This window comes from Triturus cristatus, chromosome 4_1 (genome assembly GCF_964204655.1).
Source record: "Triturus cristatus chromosome 4_1, aTriCri1.1, whole genome shotgun sequence".
NCBI classification, from domain to species: domain Eukaryota; kingdom Metazoa; phylum Chordata; class Amphibia; order Caudata; family Salamandridae; genus Triturus; species Triturus cristatus.
Genome location: NC_140585.1, coordinates 1284483349 through 1284498896, shown reverse-complemented (window position 1 = coordinate 1284498896; position 15548 = coordinate 1284483349). Strand labels below are relative to the sequence as shown.

General features: G+C 46.2%; 1 protein-coding gene across 1 annotated transcript in view; it reads left to right on the top strand.

The window, feature by feature from the left end:
* Positions 1 to 10665, top strand: part of CDC73 (cell division cycle 73) — a 674568-nt gene extending 663903 nt beyond the window's left edge. The window contains exon 17 of the mRNA XM_085654791.1: positions 8331 to 10665. Within this exon, the coding sequence (XP_085510917.1) occupies positions 8331 to 8367 (37 nt within the window). The 3' untranslated portion in view covers positions 8368 to 10665. The remainder of the gene's footprint in view (positions 1 to 8330) is intronic.
* The last annotated feature ends 4883 nt before the right edge of the window (positions 10666 to 15548 follow it).

The window sequence follows — 15548 nt, the reverse complement described above, 5'->3', positions numbered from 1 at the left end:
CTCTGCCTCTCCCCTGAACACGAAGCTCGAGACTGTCCGGCGTGCAAGTCCTTCCGGTCCAAAAAGACTATTCGGGACCGAAGAGCCAGAAGAACTATGGCGCACTCCTCGACAACGATTACGGACGACATCTTCGGAGAAGGCATCGAAGCTCCAGAGCGTTACACCGAAGAGGGCCTAGTCAGCGCTTCCGAGGCCGACGACTCAGATGTGGAGGACATCACCCCGGCGCAGAGGGCCGTGAGTACTGATCCCCCCCCCACACACACACACACACCCCTGCCGGCACCGAAAAAGGCTCCGGTCACACCTTCGCCTCCGGGCCTAGGCAAGACCAAGGACACTGCTTCCAACACTGCACCTTCGGGCCCGGTAAAGAAGCCAAGCAAGCCTTCCGGCGGCTCGGGCTCGAGCCAGCCTATCCTCGGTGCCGATAAACACCCTTCGGCACCGAAAAAGAAGCCGGCCTCCATATCGACGCCGAGCTCCGCACCGAAGCACTCGGGGACGAAACCCAGCACTTCGGCACCGACACCACCTTCGGTGCCGAACCAAAGCACACAAGGGCACCGACACTTTGAAGCCGAAATCCATCTCGGCACCGAGCAAGCGTTCGGAGGTTCCCAAACCAGGTTCCAAACAACAAACCGGCACGGAAAAGCCTAAAAATCCAACGGCCCCGACGCCTTCGGCGCCGACGGACAGACCAGCCTCACCGGACTTATTTACACTGGATCCCTTGCAGAAAACACTCACCAAGGATCCAAAAACTGGACATTTGACACTTTCTTCCAAAAAGAGACAATTGGAGAAGCCTGCTCCACCTCCGCCTCCAAAGAGGAAGGACTCTGCTACCTCTCCATTCAGAATACCTTCCCCACCTCCTCCACCTTCTCCACCCCCTCTGCCTTCTCCACCCCACCCTCATCGTTCTCCCACCCCTTCTCCACACGATGATGATCATGGGGACCCATATGATGACATAGGGGATGTCCCCCAGGACCTACCCACAGGAGACCCCACTCCTACAGGATCCCCAGACCCATGGGACGACTACAATATCCCTGATATCCCCAACGTCCCACAAGATGACCTGTACCCCTCCAGGCCATCTCCACCAGAAGACTCATTGGGGTTCCACCATCTACTTCAAAGGGCGGCACACTATCACGGGGTAGACTTGCATACCGACCCCGTAGAGGAAGATTTCCTCCTCGACACATTCGACACCACACATAGGTCTACCTCCATATTACCTATGCTTAAAGGAGTGGTAAAGCATGCGCCAGAAGTTTTTAAGGACCCAGTTAGGGCCAGGGTCATTAACCCGCGCATAGAAAAGAAATACAAAGCTGCCCCCACAGATCCCTCCTACATCAGAGGGCCAGCGCCACTAGATTCCCTAGTGGTGTCCACTGCACGCAAAAGGGCAAATTCCCAGGCGTCCGGCGAAGCACCACCACCTGACAAAGAGTCCAAGCTACTGGACGGATCAGGAAAGCGCACTGCGTCACAAGCAGCCAATATGTGGCATATCGCCAATACTCAAGCGCTATTGGCCAGATATGACAGGGCACATTATGACGAGTTAGAAAGCATAATGCACCACCTCCCTGAAAAATATAAAGCTAGGGCCAACGAACTAATTCAAGAGGGTAAGACTATCACTAACACCTCTATACGCTGTGCTTTAGATGCAGCAGACACAGCTTCCAGGGCTATCAATACCAGCATCCTCCTCCGTCGCCATGCTTGGCTAAGAATATCCGGGTTTAAACTGGAGGTACAAGCCTCCATCCTTAACCATCCCTTTGACCAGGAACATCTATTTGGCCCAAAGGTGGATGAGGCCCTAGAAAAAATGAAGGATACGGATACGGCGAATTCCATGGGAGCCTTACAGTCACACCCTCCTAGACGCTCCTTTCGCCGCTCTTCCTTTCGAAGTACATCTAGAGGCGGCTACTCAGACACCGCGTCCACTTCGTACAAATCCCCCACTCAGTCCACCTTCACGAGGGGTTATCAAAGAGGCGACTATAGGGGTAACAATAATAAAGGCAGAGGCAAAACAAACCACGCCCGCTCTGCCACAACGCCTACCCAATGACTTCCCCCCGGTCCCACCAGACCATTCTACTCCGGTCGGGGGCAGACTCCAACATTTCTTTCCCGTCTGGGCTACCATCACCTCAGACAAATGGGTGACACAAATAATTCAATCAGGCTACTGCCTAGAACTAATATCTACCCCCCAAACATTCCACCCAGGCAGCGCCCAATGTCACAAGAACATTTAATACTCCTATAACAGGAGGTAATCTCCCTCCTACAAAAACAGGCAATAGAACCCGTTCCTACCAACCAACAAAACATGGGAGTCTACTCCCTATATTTTCTCATACTAAAAAGGGACGAGACTCTGCGGCCCATCCTAGATCTCCGGCCCCTAAACACATACATACACTCCGACAATTTTCCTATGGTAACACTTCAGCAGGTACTTCCGCTCCTCTCCTAAAACGACTTTTTGACCACCTTAGATCTAATAGACGCATCTTTTCACATTCCGGTGCACAAAGCTCACCGCAAGTACCTCAGATTTGTAGTGGACGGACAACACTTCCAATTCAAAGTGCCCCCGTTCGGAGTCACAACAGCGCCAAGGGTATTCACCAAGTGCCTAGCAGTGGTAGCAGCACATTTGCGAAGACAACACATCCACATCTTCCCATACTTAGATGACTGGCTAATAAAAGCCAGGTCATATAATCAGTGTGTTCAATACACATCTACCACCATTCAATTACTCCACCAGCTGGGCTTCACAGTAAACCACCAGAAGTCTCATCTCCAACCATCCCACATAAAACAATACCTCGGTGCCACCATAGACACCTCGAGCACTAGCCTACCCCAATCCTGCCAGGATTGCAAGCATTCAAACTCTACGCGCAAAATTCACACTACAACACTCCCTTCCAGCTCGAGTGTTTATGCAACTAATAGGGATGATGGCCTCTTGCATTTTCATAGTGCCTCACGCAAGACTCCAGATGCGCCCTCTCCAAGAGTGCTTAGCGCGCCAATGGAACCAGGCCCGGGGTCAATTAACAGATCTGGTGTTGGTAGACGGTCGCACCCATCGCTCTCTGCAGTGGTGGAACACCACAAACCTTTCCAAAGGTCGACCGTTCCTGGACCCGGTTCCTCAAATAGTACTGACAACGGGCGCATCGCTCTCCGGCTGGGGAGCTCATCTACTACATCTCACCACACAGGGCAAGTGGACACCTCAACAAAAGTTACTCCATATCAACCATCTGGAGTTACTAGCAATCTTCTTAGCCCTAAAATCTTTTCAAACTCAAATTTCAGGCAAGGCAGTCCTGATCCGAACAGACATGAGAGCCATGTATTATATTCAAAAACAAGACGGCACACATTCTCCACAGCTCTCTCACCTAGCACAGAGCATATGGAGGTGGGCAATACCCCAGAAAATCTTTCTCCTAGCTCAGCATGTCCCAGGAGTCCAAAACACAGTGGCAGATCTGCTCAGCAGGCAGACACAACAGATCCACGAATGGGAGCTTCACCCGCAAGTTCTTCACCCATACTTTCAAATGTGGGGGCATCCACAGATAGACCTCTTCGCCACCCACGAAAACGCCAAATGCCCAAGCTTCGCCGCCAGATACCCACACCCATTGTCCAAAGGAAATGCGATATGGATGAACTGGTCAGGCAGATTTGCGTACGCTTTTCCGCCTCTCCCCCTCATTCCACTAGTGGTGCGCAAACTACAACACTACTCCCTCACACTAATCCTAGTAGCTCCAACGTAGGCCAGACAACCGTAGTATACCACACTGCTGGAACTATCTGTAGTGCCGCACCAAAAACTACACCTCTCTCCACACCTCTTAACCCAGAACCATGGAGAGATCAAACACCTGGACCCAGCGCAGCTCAACCTTGCGATCTAGCTCCTGAAATCCTAGAATTCGGGTACCTAAATCTTCCCCCGGACTGTATGAACGTCATCAGAGAAGCTAGAAGACCTACCACTAGAGCGTGCTACGCCGCCAAGTGGAAACGTTTTGTTGTTTATTGCCATAACACCATCAATCCACTGGACGTGTCCATTCAACACATAATAGGCTACTTACTCCACCTACAAAGGTGCAATCTAGCCTATACGTCCATTCGACTACACCATGCAGCTATTGCAGCTTATCTACAAAACAGGCAACATCTCTCACTCTTTCGAGTACCTGCCATTAAAGCCTTCATGGAAGGCCTTAAAAGAATAATTCCCCCCAGAGTGCCACCCTCACCTGTGTGGAACTTAAATATCGTTCTCACAAGGCTAATGGGGCCTCCCTTCAAACCACTGCATAAATGCGAACTACAATTCCTAACATGGAAAACCGCTTTTCTTGTAGCCATCACTTCCCTTAGAAGGGTCAGTGAGATACAAGCACTTACCATTCAAGAACCCTTTCTCCAAATGCACCATAACAAGGTTGTTCTCCGTACCAACCCAAAATTCCTCCCTAAAGTCATTTCTCCCCTTTCACCTAAACCAAACCGTAGAACTACCAGTATTTTTCTCGCAACCACAGACCGTTGCAGAAAGGGCTCTTCACACACTGGATGTCAAACGAGCCTTACTCTACTACATTCAGAGAACACAACCTTTCCGTAAGACCAAACAACTGTTTTTCTTTCTCTCCACCGCACAAAGGTAACCCCTTCTCAAAATAGGGGATAGCTAGGTGGATTGTAAAATGCATTCAAATCTGCTACCATAAAGCAAAGCGAACGCTATCCATTCCCCCGAAAGCCCATTCTACATGAAAAATAGGGGCTTCCATGGCGTTCTTAGGGAACATCCCAATAGATGATATCTGCAAAGCAGCTACATGGTCAACGCCGCACACTTTCACCAAACACTATTGTGTAGATGTGCAAACTAAGCAACAAGCTAGTGTGGGCCAGGCTGTACTCAAAACGTTATTTCAAACCACTGCAACAGAGACGGGTGGTCGCCGCTAACGGTGGGTACTGCTATATAATCTATGCACCAGTGCGTAATCTGCAACTCATATGCCTCGAACGGAATATGCTACTTACCAGTATGCATCTGTTCTTGGCATGTAGAGCTGCAGATCTACACACGCCCACCCGCCTCCCCGGCTACCTGTATCTGTTCCAGTCTATCTTATTTAGATACAACACACATGAGTTTCTTCACTATTATTACTACGCTCCATCTTTCCCTGTTGGCGAAAAACAATCTGAGGATGGAGCCGAAGCCCATGCGCAATACGATCCAAAGGAGGAGTCACCGAATTCGTTACTTACAAAGACTTTCCAAGAGGAAAAACAAACTGCAAACATCCGGGCCCAACACCAGATGGCGATCTATGCAAAAGTGTGTAGATCTGCAGCTCTACATGCCAAGAACAGATGCATACTGGTAAGTAGCATATTCCTTTCTGAATAAAACAAAGTGCAATGTGATTTGTTCTGAGCTGTTATCACAAGAACGTAACTTACTATTCACAGAGCAATAGGCACAATCGGGGAACTGGACAAAAGGATGTACAATGTTCAATATTAATCGTTTCAAGTGCAGGTTCTTTACAAACCAGAGTTATAGCTCAGGGCCATCTCCTATCGATAATTCCATATGAGAAATCACAGAGAATTAACACAACTCAGTCTCAATCCAACAGGGGCGTTTTCTCCGCTAAGGCGGAGGAGCATCGCTCCACTGCCTTTCAGCACGGCAAAAAGGAAAAATAAAATGATAACAAGATGTTATCTTCTCTATCTGTGCTGGCACAGTTTTGTGGGGCAAGGCTAGGCTTTGTGGGGGGGATGGGGGGGGTGGCACCCGCCTAAGTGTGCATGAATATTTGGCTGGTGTTCTGGGGCCAGCCAAACATTAATGCACACTTTGCATGCTCTTCACCCAGGCTGCATTACAGCATAGGTGGAGAACATGGCCAGGCTTCCATTCCCCAGCCTGGGTGCTTACCAATGACAGCGCTGCATTGCAGCATTGTGATTGACTTAGAGCAGTCTGTCCTACTTTCTTTCCCAACAGAAGCCAGGAAGAGAGGTGGCGGCCAGCAGGTAAGTGTTTTTTTTTTTGTTTTTTTTTTTACATTACAGGCTAAAAGGACGTTTCAATTATTCTAAATATTGAATTATGGTGTTTAAGTAGGGTAGGCATGATATTTTAATGAATGACGAAACACTTCTACCTAAATTCTTTTAAATTTTTTATATAGAAACACTAATCTATAAATAGATTAAAATATAGTACACGTGTCGAATAAAGTTATAACTTGAAGCATAACATACATGTAAACGTGTTCGGGAACTTAGTGAAAAAGGTCTGTCCAAGTGCATTTATACAATAATCCTCGGGTTTTTCTTAACTATTTTGATATACCAATAAGCAGTTAACCAAAATGCTGCCAGAATGTAGGATAGTCGCTTATTTTCATTTCAATGTACTGAATACACAATGTCTCTGAACCCTTTGACCAAAAAAACTATGAGTAGATGGCCGACCACAAATGTCCCCTAAGCCTAGCCTGTAAAGATGAAAATTCAGCAAATGTTACTTTTAAATGAATCAGTAAACCCCATTTCTAACTGAAGCAGCGGCAGAAAGAAAGGCTCTAACCCCCTTGAAAGGACTACGACTTGCCTCACCCGGAAACTCTTCCTTGGGACGTGCAGGGAGTTACGTGCTTAAAAAGGCCATCCGTGTTGCAAACCTGGAAGCGGATTGGGTTTCCTAATCCTCACCCAGTCCTCTGCAAGGGATATAGCATACCACCAACACCGGAAAGCTCTTAGGGCCGTTTCCGTATACATCTCGCAGACTTCAGTTGTGCAGGTGGTCGGCACTTATTTTTCATCATCGAATTTTGACCCCGAATAAGAGATAATTATCCAGCGAAAGGGGAAGATAGGGATACAGTGACAAAGGAAAGACACAGGGATGAAAAAGAAAGAACGTACGTAACTGGGAAGACGAGACAGGAAGTGTAAATTGAGGGAAGAATGATGCGTTAAATGGAGTAAAAATTAGAAAGCCTTGGTATTCCGCAGCTTTGGCGGCAGGCTCCTATGATCATATTTTGCCCCCGTACATATTTTTAAATATTTTTTCGCAAATGAAGCACTTACTGCCACTGTGGTTGGTTGAGATTTGGGTAAACAAAGTCTAACGCCTCCAGTCAGTTTAGGCTTGTGTTTGCTACGATGAGCTTTTTCTTACTGCCTTGTTTTGGGGCATGAGGCACCTCAGGGGTTGTCCGACTCCTCAGTCGAGTAACTGCTTTTGGACTAGTGCTGACCGGTACCTACGAATGGCTCAAACGGACAAGCCTACGGTAGTGCTAGAGAACAGGAAGATATTTGAGGGTATAATTCAGAGACTTTAAAGATGTTTTTCTATGTACAGCTGCGGCAGAGGAAATTTCAGGAGAAAGTCGCAGCTAAGCTTTTAGAAACCCCCAATTACAGAATAGTAATTGTGAATCTGTAATTCATACGAAAGAGATTGTTAATGCATGTCACGTACTGTAAAAATGTCAATTAGAAGTTGAAATGTGTTTGGAGAATAAAGAGAGGAGCGGCATGCAGGCAATAGGGTCCTCCCTGGCCACAGCCTGGAGCCTTCTATGGCACTTCGGGAAGCCCGCTGCCCATATTTGGGAGGTGACAATATCAGTTTCTGACACCCCTAACTTCTGTGGTTCGCTAAAGTTCCGAATGATCCCAACTGACTTGCAGACAGCCCCGCCCCGCCCCGCCTCTCAAATCCCTGACCTTTCATTGAACATAAGTGGTTAGTTTTTTTTAAATAGCTGTTTACACTGTCTGCTTTTGTCTCCATTAGTTTGTTAATTGTATCCAATATATTTTCTTATTCGCCATTGTCTTGTGAAATCTTTTCAGTCATGTTCTAGTCTGGCTCGAACCCTTACACTGGTCTTGTGTTAAACTGCTCGAGCTATGAAATGCATTAGCCCTCTCAGGGCCGCGACCTGCGCATTACTCACCCGGCCTTCTATTTATAGAGATAAGAGCCAGGGTGACATCAAACTTGTAGAAGGCAGCTTTTGCCGCTGCGCTCTGGTTCCACGTGAAGTGGAAGTTTGGAGCTAATGTTGCTTTTAAATGCGATGTATTTCCTTCCAGCAGTCCGCTTATGGCTTGTAGGCCCTCTTTAAATGGGGCGCCCTTTGAAGGAGCGGCCAGCATTCTGTGCGTCTCACTCTCTTCCTTTCTTCTTGCAGGTACATGGTGAAAAATAAATCTCACTTGAGATTTTGAAGTGTTTGGACTCCTGTTGCTGCACATTTCTGAGGAGCTTGAGCAGAGGACAGTACAAGCTGTTGAAAGTGGAAGGCTGGGACTGTTGACATTCACTTTGAACTTCCAAACACTGGGTCACCCTGCATTTGTTTGCAGGCTTTATCATAAGACTGTTGGAGAAGTGAGAGACTGATTCGTACAGTTGCTTAAAAAAGAAAGAACTGGGGCTTTGCTTTTTTTTTTTTTTTTTTTTTTTTTTAAATGTTATAGTCTTTAGTCTACAAAGCAAATTGTACACTTTGGTAGTTTCTCCTCCCTCATTTGTTGGAATGCATTTTGTTAAGATTTAGAAAATACATAGATCTTTTCTTGTTTACTCACGTTGTAAAAGTAATTGTATAGCTGGCAAGGTAGGCGCCTTGCTTAAAGATTTTTTTTTTTTGCCCTTTTGTTCCCCGAAAAATCTTTTAGATGGGATACTTTTACGCAGCTCTGTGGGTTAGACAAACTAATCATCGTGAAAAAGCTTGCGCTACGTGAATCAAAATGGCCCCAGTGTATTTATTGTATATTTTATCCCTTGGAAAAAAAAAAGTAAAAGGGATGTACAAAAACATTTAAAGCTATTACTATATCCAAGTTTCTCTGATAATTTTATAATCTTTGTTATGAATCCATTAAGATAATGTTAGACCTTTAAACATTCACTTCATACAAACTGTGTGAAATGTAATTTTTAGTGAGTGTGCATTGGTATACATTGAAGAATTTAACGTTCTTTTTGAAAATCTTTGTTTATGCTGGAAATGAACAGTGGTTTGCTAATTCTGTTTGCAACTGTTTTGTGGGAAGGTTGAAGTAGTGTAAATGCAGTCCTAGTTCATAAGGTTTCCTAATGCGGTAACACAGATAACGAACAACCTCAGGAATCCGAATACATGGAGCCAAGGGCATATCCTGCCTGATGTACTTGATGGAATACACTTAATTCGGTGTCTGCTTAACTGCTCTTTCCTGGGATCCTTTAGTCATCAAAGCTACCTTTAGGTTCTTCTTAGTTTCTATAATACAGTAAACATTTGTTTTACTGTACACTTCTTTTGCATTTATTGTGACATTCTACAATGTGCACCGCTCAGTTAAAAGCATAGCTATTTGCATATTTTCAAATTGAGTTATAAATGCAGTTTGTCTCTGCTCAAACTTTGCAGCCCTTTTCACAGTTTCTGAACATCAAGCACTTCAGTAACAAATGTAGGAATGGAAAATATCACTTTACAAAATTAAAATTTGATTTAAAATAATATCTGATGATTCTTTTACACTGAGCCCAAAAACCCCGCGAAATAGACACAAAGCCTGATTTGATTTCTGACATCAAAGAAAGAGCATAATCTTATATGGTTTTTATAATAATTTTTTTTCAGATCTCTCTGCCATGGTTAATAGTTATGAATTCACCCTTTCTGTGAGTTCGCACCTTTCAGATGTAGAGGTTCCTGTAATATTGAGCCCTCCAAAAAAACCTTTTTTCAGCAGGTGCCTAAATGTCAGATGTGGAGGTGCCTGTAACAATGCAATTCTCCCCCCCCAATCTTTTTCAACCGATGCCCAGATATCAGGTGGGCAGAATGTACATATTTGCGCAAATTCAATTTTTGTAAAAATGTTTTTTTTGAGTTGGCAAGCTATTGTTTAAATTTTGTTTCTGGCCACTGCAGGGTGAGCCCCCCTCCAAAAAGAGACCAGAAGTATGTTTTATAAGCTGTAAAAACCTATACATGTATATACTGAAAATGAGAAAGCAGTGTCCTATTGAAAGTTTAATTGTGACATAGAAATAGGCTGCCTGTGTTGAATTGTGATCTTTGGTTGCCAAAAAACAATCTCTCGGCACAAACTTTGAAATGAGAAGTGAGCTCAATTTAGATCAGAAAAACAGTACCCCAAAACTAGAAAATATGTATCTATTAAAGATTAGATATCTTCTCTTCTGGTAAAGATGTGCACAAAATAAAATTAAATAATAAATCTGCAATATTCAGGTTAATTTTTGGATATTTATGCACCTTGGATAAGGGCATTTGCACCAGCCCCACATACATAGGTCGCACAGTTGAGGTATAATTGGGGAAAAAAGGCATATGGACAGAAAGTGCTTTTAACATTGTGCAAGGCAATACAGACCTAAGTGGAGGAGGTAAAACGGGTGTACACAAATATGTATTTTGTTTAAGAAAAAAAAAAAAAGTATTTCAAATGTTTGTCTATACTTGAACTGTTTGTAATAAAAATGCAAAAAACGAAAGAAAAAAATATGGCGAAGTAAACAGTCGGACTGATCTTTCAGATATCTTACTGCTGTATCCTTGTCTTGCATTTCAAAATGATATTTTCAGCACCTATTCTTGTATAGTCACAACGAAGTATGTCCTTGGTGGGCCAGAAAGTAACACTCTCCTTAGGGGTTACTACCAAGTGTTTAATTGCTGAAATGAATATGGGAGAGGCAATCTTTATTTGCATGTTCAGCTACCAACTGCTGAGGCTAGGACCATCTACCTCATTCCAGATTCCTTAAACTTTATTTGATCCTACATAACATTTCAAAACCTCTTGTGGTCCCCAACCTAATTTACAACATTGTATCCCAATTTCTGTCAATGAAAAAGTAAAATAAAAGCAGTCAAGAGTACACATAAAAACACATATATTGGAGTAAGGAGCGTTAGATTTAGTAGTCCTCTTTTTGTGCTTACTTCTAACCACAGATTCCTCACCTTTAGAAAATCCTCAGAAGCCAGACAAGATGCAGAAGATTTAAACAGAATTGCTTCTGCGTGTCAGTTGATGGCCCTGTGCGTCTCCTTGCTGTTTTTTTATTCCACCCAGGAAGTGACAATGGTGCTGCATTACAAGCACCACACCTGTATGTTGACTTCACTTCCTTCCTTTTTGTACCTTTGTAGGTGGATCGGTACTTGCTTCCAACTTTTTCCTGGTCAGTTAATCTCATTTTTCGTGTTAAATCCTGCATTTTTCTGCTGTTATAGTGAATGATGTTCCCTCCTAAGTTGACCGGGTATAGGCCTTGTAGGGACTGTTGTAAACTGGGTTTGGCGCACAACTCCATTTCCTGAAAAGAGTGTGACCTTATGGATCTGAAGGCGAAGTTGGAACGTGAAGTGGTGCTATACATCACTGAGCACGGAAAGAAGTCCTGCTCCTGCTCGAAGTTGTGTGTCGTACCCGTTCCCTCTCTCAGCACCATTCCTTCGATAAGTCCTCATCACTGTCCTAATCTTTTGGTAAGTAGAAACAGGAGCACAAGAAGCATTCATCCCAGTCCTGCCGCTTTCAGCCTTAGAAGTCATAAGGACATCTGGGTGCATCTCCCTCTCGTTGCCGGTCCTCTGCACGGGGCCAGTTCTGCAGCTGTGTGCAATGCACACTGAGTTTCTGGGGCCCTCTTCAATATTGTAACAAATTGAGGCCTTTAAAGAGGTCATGTTTTGCATCTTTAGCACTGTTCCAGCTTCCTGTGGCATGCCTTCATGCCTCAAGGATCCATGGAAGACGCCAGTTGGACTCCTGCTGACGGGTCCACCCTCAGCGCAGTCTTCCTTCTGAACCAGTCTGGGTTTTTTTTCCAATACCCGAGCCAATTTTCAAACTGGCACCAAAATCCACAGTGCTTCCTTGGACGTTGAACCCAGGGCTGGAGGACTATCCTGCCCAAATGGTCCTTTCTGACTCTAAGCCAAATGTGTATGGGCCACGACCGAAGTTTTACCAATACACCCAGTCCATTAAAATTTGGACTGAATCATTTCTTTGCCTCAGAGCTGTACCAACGTTTCGGATCCTATCGGGGCCAGCCAGCCTTAGGAGTTGTCAATTTTGGGGGGTGGGGGAGGCCCTAGAGGCTAGTTTATTGAATACTCCCCCCTGCACTGGCTAGTGCCCCCCCCCCCCCCCCCCAGGGTCATCAACTAAAGAGAGTGCCTCTTATGCTGTACTAATGAGACAGATGAGGTCCTGGAAATAAAACCGCCAACTATGAAAGTCAAAACTAGGGTACTGACATTCTGGACAAACTTTATCTGAACCCTTCCATTTAATGAGGTACTGAATGTGGCACCCTTATGGGCACTCAGTTTAAGCATCGTTCCTGTCCATCAGTGAACAGGCAGGTTGCCAAATGCCACAGGCCAGTGCCAGATGACCATGACTTTTTTCATTTGCACCGTAAGGCAGAAAGTTTGGTGGTTCAGGCTTCCATCAAGGTGAGCTCCAATTCATTCCCTACAACTCCCTCAGTCAGAGATGCGAAACAAATTGAAGCATTCGGGAAGTGAATGTTTTCCTTAGTCCTTGCCAGCTGTTTGCTGACTAAATGTACCCATGCTTTACGGTATGTGGTTTCCAAGATCTTGCCACCAGCCTCAAAGGAATTTCAGGTCAACCTGGGTCAAACCATCCGCGATTTGCAAAATACAGTATCCACTCTGGAGTGGCCACTACTGACTGCTTGAGTTCTTCGGGGCATGCTTGGATCCATTGGATTCTCTGAGGAAGTGCAAGCCTCCCTAATGAACACCCCAGTCAGTAGATCTCGCTTGTTTTGTGAATAGGCCGAATCTGAAAGAGCCTATTAGTTATAGATTCCTTACTTTAGATTTACCCCCAGGCGTCAGACTGGATCCGGAGAATTTTTCTTCAGCAATACCCCTGCGTGTCAGTAGGTGGCGTCGGTCAACTCCGCATATGTTGCAGGCATCGTGGTCGCTGGGATGACGTTGCGTTGCCTACTTACACGCCGCCCCTGCGTGCTGACGTCACTTTTCTTTTTCATATTTGCAGAAAGCTTGCCCCCTTAGTCATTTTTTTACTAATTTGTTTTTTCAACTTTGGTCAACGTCTTTTTCGAGTCTTCGACTCCTGGTGCGCGAGGGATGTCCTATAGTCGGACCAGATTCAAGCCTTGTGACTCCTGTCACAACCTGATGTCCGTTACGGATCCGCACCTCGTATGCCTCTGGTGCCTGGAGCACGACCACGACCCAAAGTCGTGCTCCGACTGTCGGGCCATGAATCCGAAGTCTTTTCGGCAGCAGTCCCGAAAGCTTTTGAAAGCCCGGCAGTCGGTTCAGTGTCGCTCCCGGTCTCACTCGAGGGGAAGGTCTCGAACCGGTCGCGGAGCCAACACACCTCGTCAAAGTCTTCGGACTCCTCCGGTAAGTCGAAGCACAAGGAGAAGGCAAAGAAACACTGTTGCTCTTTGCCTTCCCCCATCGGTCGTCTGACGCAGAGCGGGAACCGGAGCGTTGTCGCTCTAAGTCTCCGTCTCCGGTGTCTGATTCATAGACGACCCAGCGCGTCCCCCCGTTTCCGGTAGCTGGTGCGTTCTCTTCCAGGGGATACTCGTTAATAGTCATAATCTATGAATAATCCCCGCCCATGTGCGGGATCCCGGAGCATATAGAAAATACATATATATACATATATATGCATATGTGAGAACATAAACATGCAGCTTAAAATGTTTCAAACATGGCAAAAAATGCTGAAATTACATAGGTTTGCATTGTAGTACCCCTAACCCATACGGAAAAAAGGAAGCACTAAACCAATTGTCATACAGTAATGCTTTATTGCCATAAAGCAAACTTGTAATTGCAGGCATTTGCCTGTAGGCTGCAGCTGAGTACTAAGAAACAAAGAAAGACTGACACCTTGCCTTTAAGGCATTAGAGTAGGGGGACCGTGCCTTTAAGACCTGTAGGAGACCCCCTGCTCCCATGATGCACCACAGGTGACAGGTCAGTTTTTTTTTCCGGCTCCTTCTATGAGGATCCTGGAGCTTGAGCACTTCAGTTTTTTGTCTGAAAGTAATTTATTTGATATTTTCTCAGAACACTCGACATTTTCTGACTCCTTAAGGCTTATTCTACTGGTTTTTTGGTCTATCACTCATTTTTTCCAGTCAGAATGCCTGCCTTATTCAGCAAATTCCCTTCCTGTGGCAATAAGATGGCACTGGCAGATCCACACTCTGTGTGTATTGTGTGTCTTCCATCCTCACACAATCCTGACCAGTGTCCCCACTGCCAGAAATTTTCCAGGCGGACTCTGCATGACATGACAGAGAGCGCATAAAACTTCATGCCCAGCTGGAGAAGGACAGAAGCCATCATGGAGGTGACCATGGAGTCTTCAAACCACCTTCTTCAAGCAAACAACACCGAAAACGGCGACATACCACCTCTCCTGAGTCCACAAAGAAGAAGGTAACAGGAGATTAGACTTCGAGTCGAAAAGATCCAGACACTCTTCAGCGTCGAGGGACGAATCACTATCGCGATGTCGAGATTCTCCGCCGCATGCAAGTAAGTCGGCGTTGAGGCACACTGACAGACCTGAAAAATCTCCGTCGAGGCTTCCGTCGACGTCGAGACACTCTCCGCCATCCTCGAGGGGGTCGGCGTCGAGAGTCATGACGGCGAACATCTCGCTGCAAGTGGGCTTGTCGACGTCGAGAGCTTCGTCGAAGTCCCAACACTCGACGTCCAGATCGATGTCGACTCGACGCCATGAGAGATCGACGTCGAGATCACCAGGTCGACGGCGGAAGTCGACGTCGAGATCGCCCCATCACCGCAGGCGATCGACTTCGAGGTCACCAGGCCGACGGCGTAAGTCGACGTCGAGGTCTCCACATCGCTGTAGGCGATCGGCGTCGAGACCACCGTCGAGACCGGGATGGCGTTCCCATAGCAGATCCCCTCGATTTGACGCCGATGGTGACGCAGACTTCATCGACGTCGAGGCATCCGACATCGAGGAACAAAAGTGCAGTGGCCACAGAGGAGATGTCATCTGGGGACCAGTCATCATCCCCAGGACTGCATATTGTGCAGATTTCTCCTGAAAAATCTCCTAAAGCTGGACAGAGGTACGGTCTGTCGCCTCGCTGGCTGGAAGGTGTTGGGACAGGTGACTGCAGAAGTCCGGGCTTGGACTACTCTCGCACTTACTCGCCTTCTAGGATCTCTCCTCAGAGAAGCAAGTCTCCCCTCAGAAGACCAAGATCGCCTTCCACGCACCGATCACGGTCCAGGGGTCGTCAGTCTCCCTCCAGAAGACCAAGATCACCTTCTAGGCACCGATCAAGGTCCAGGGGTCGTCGCAGCTCTCAT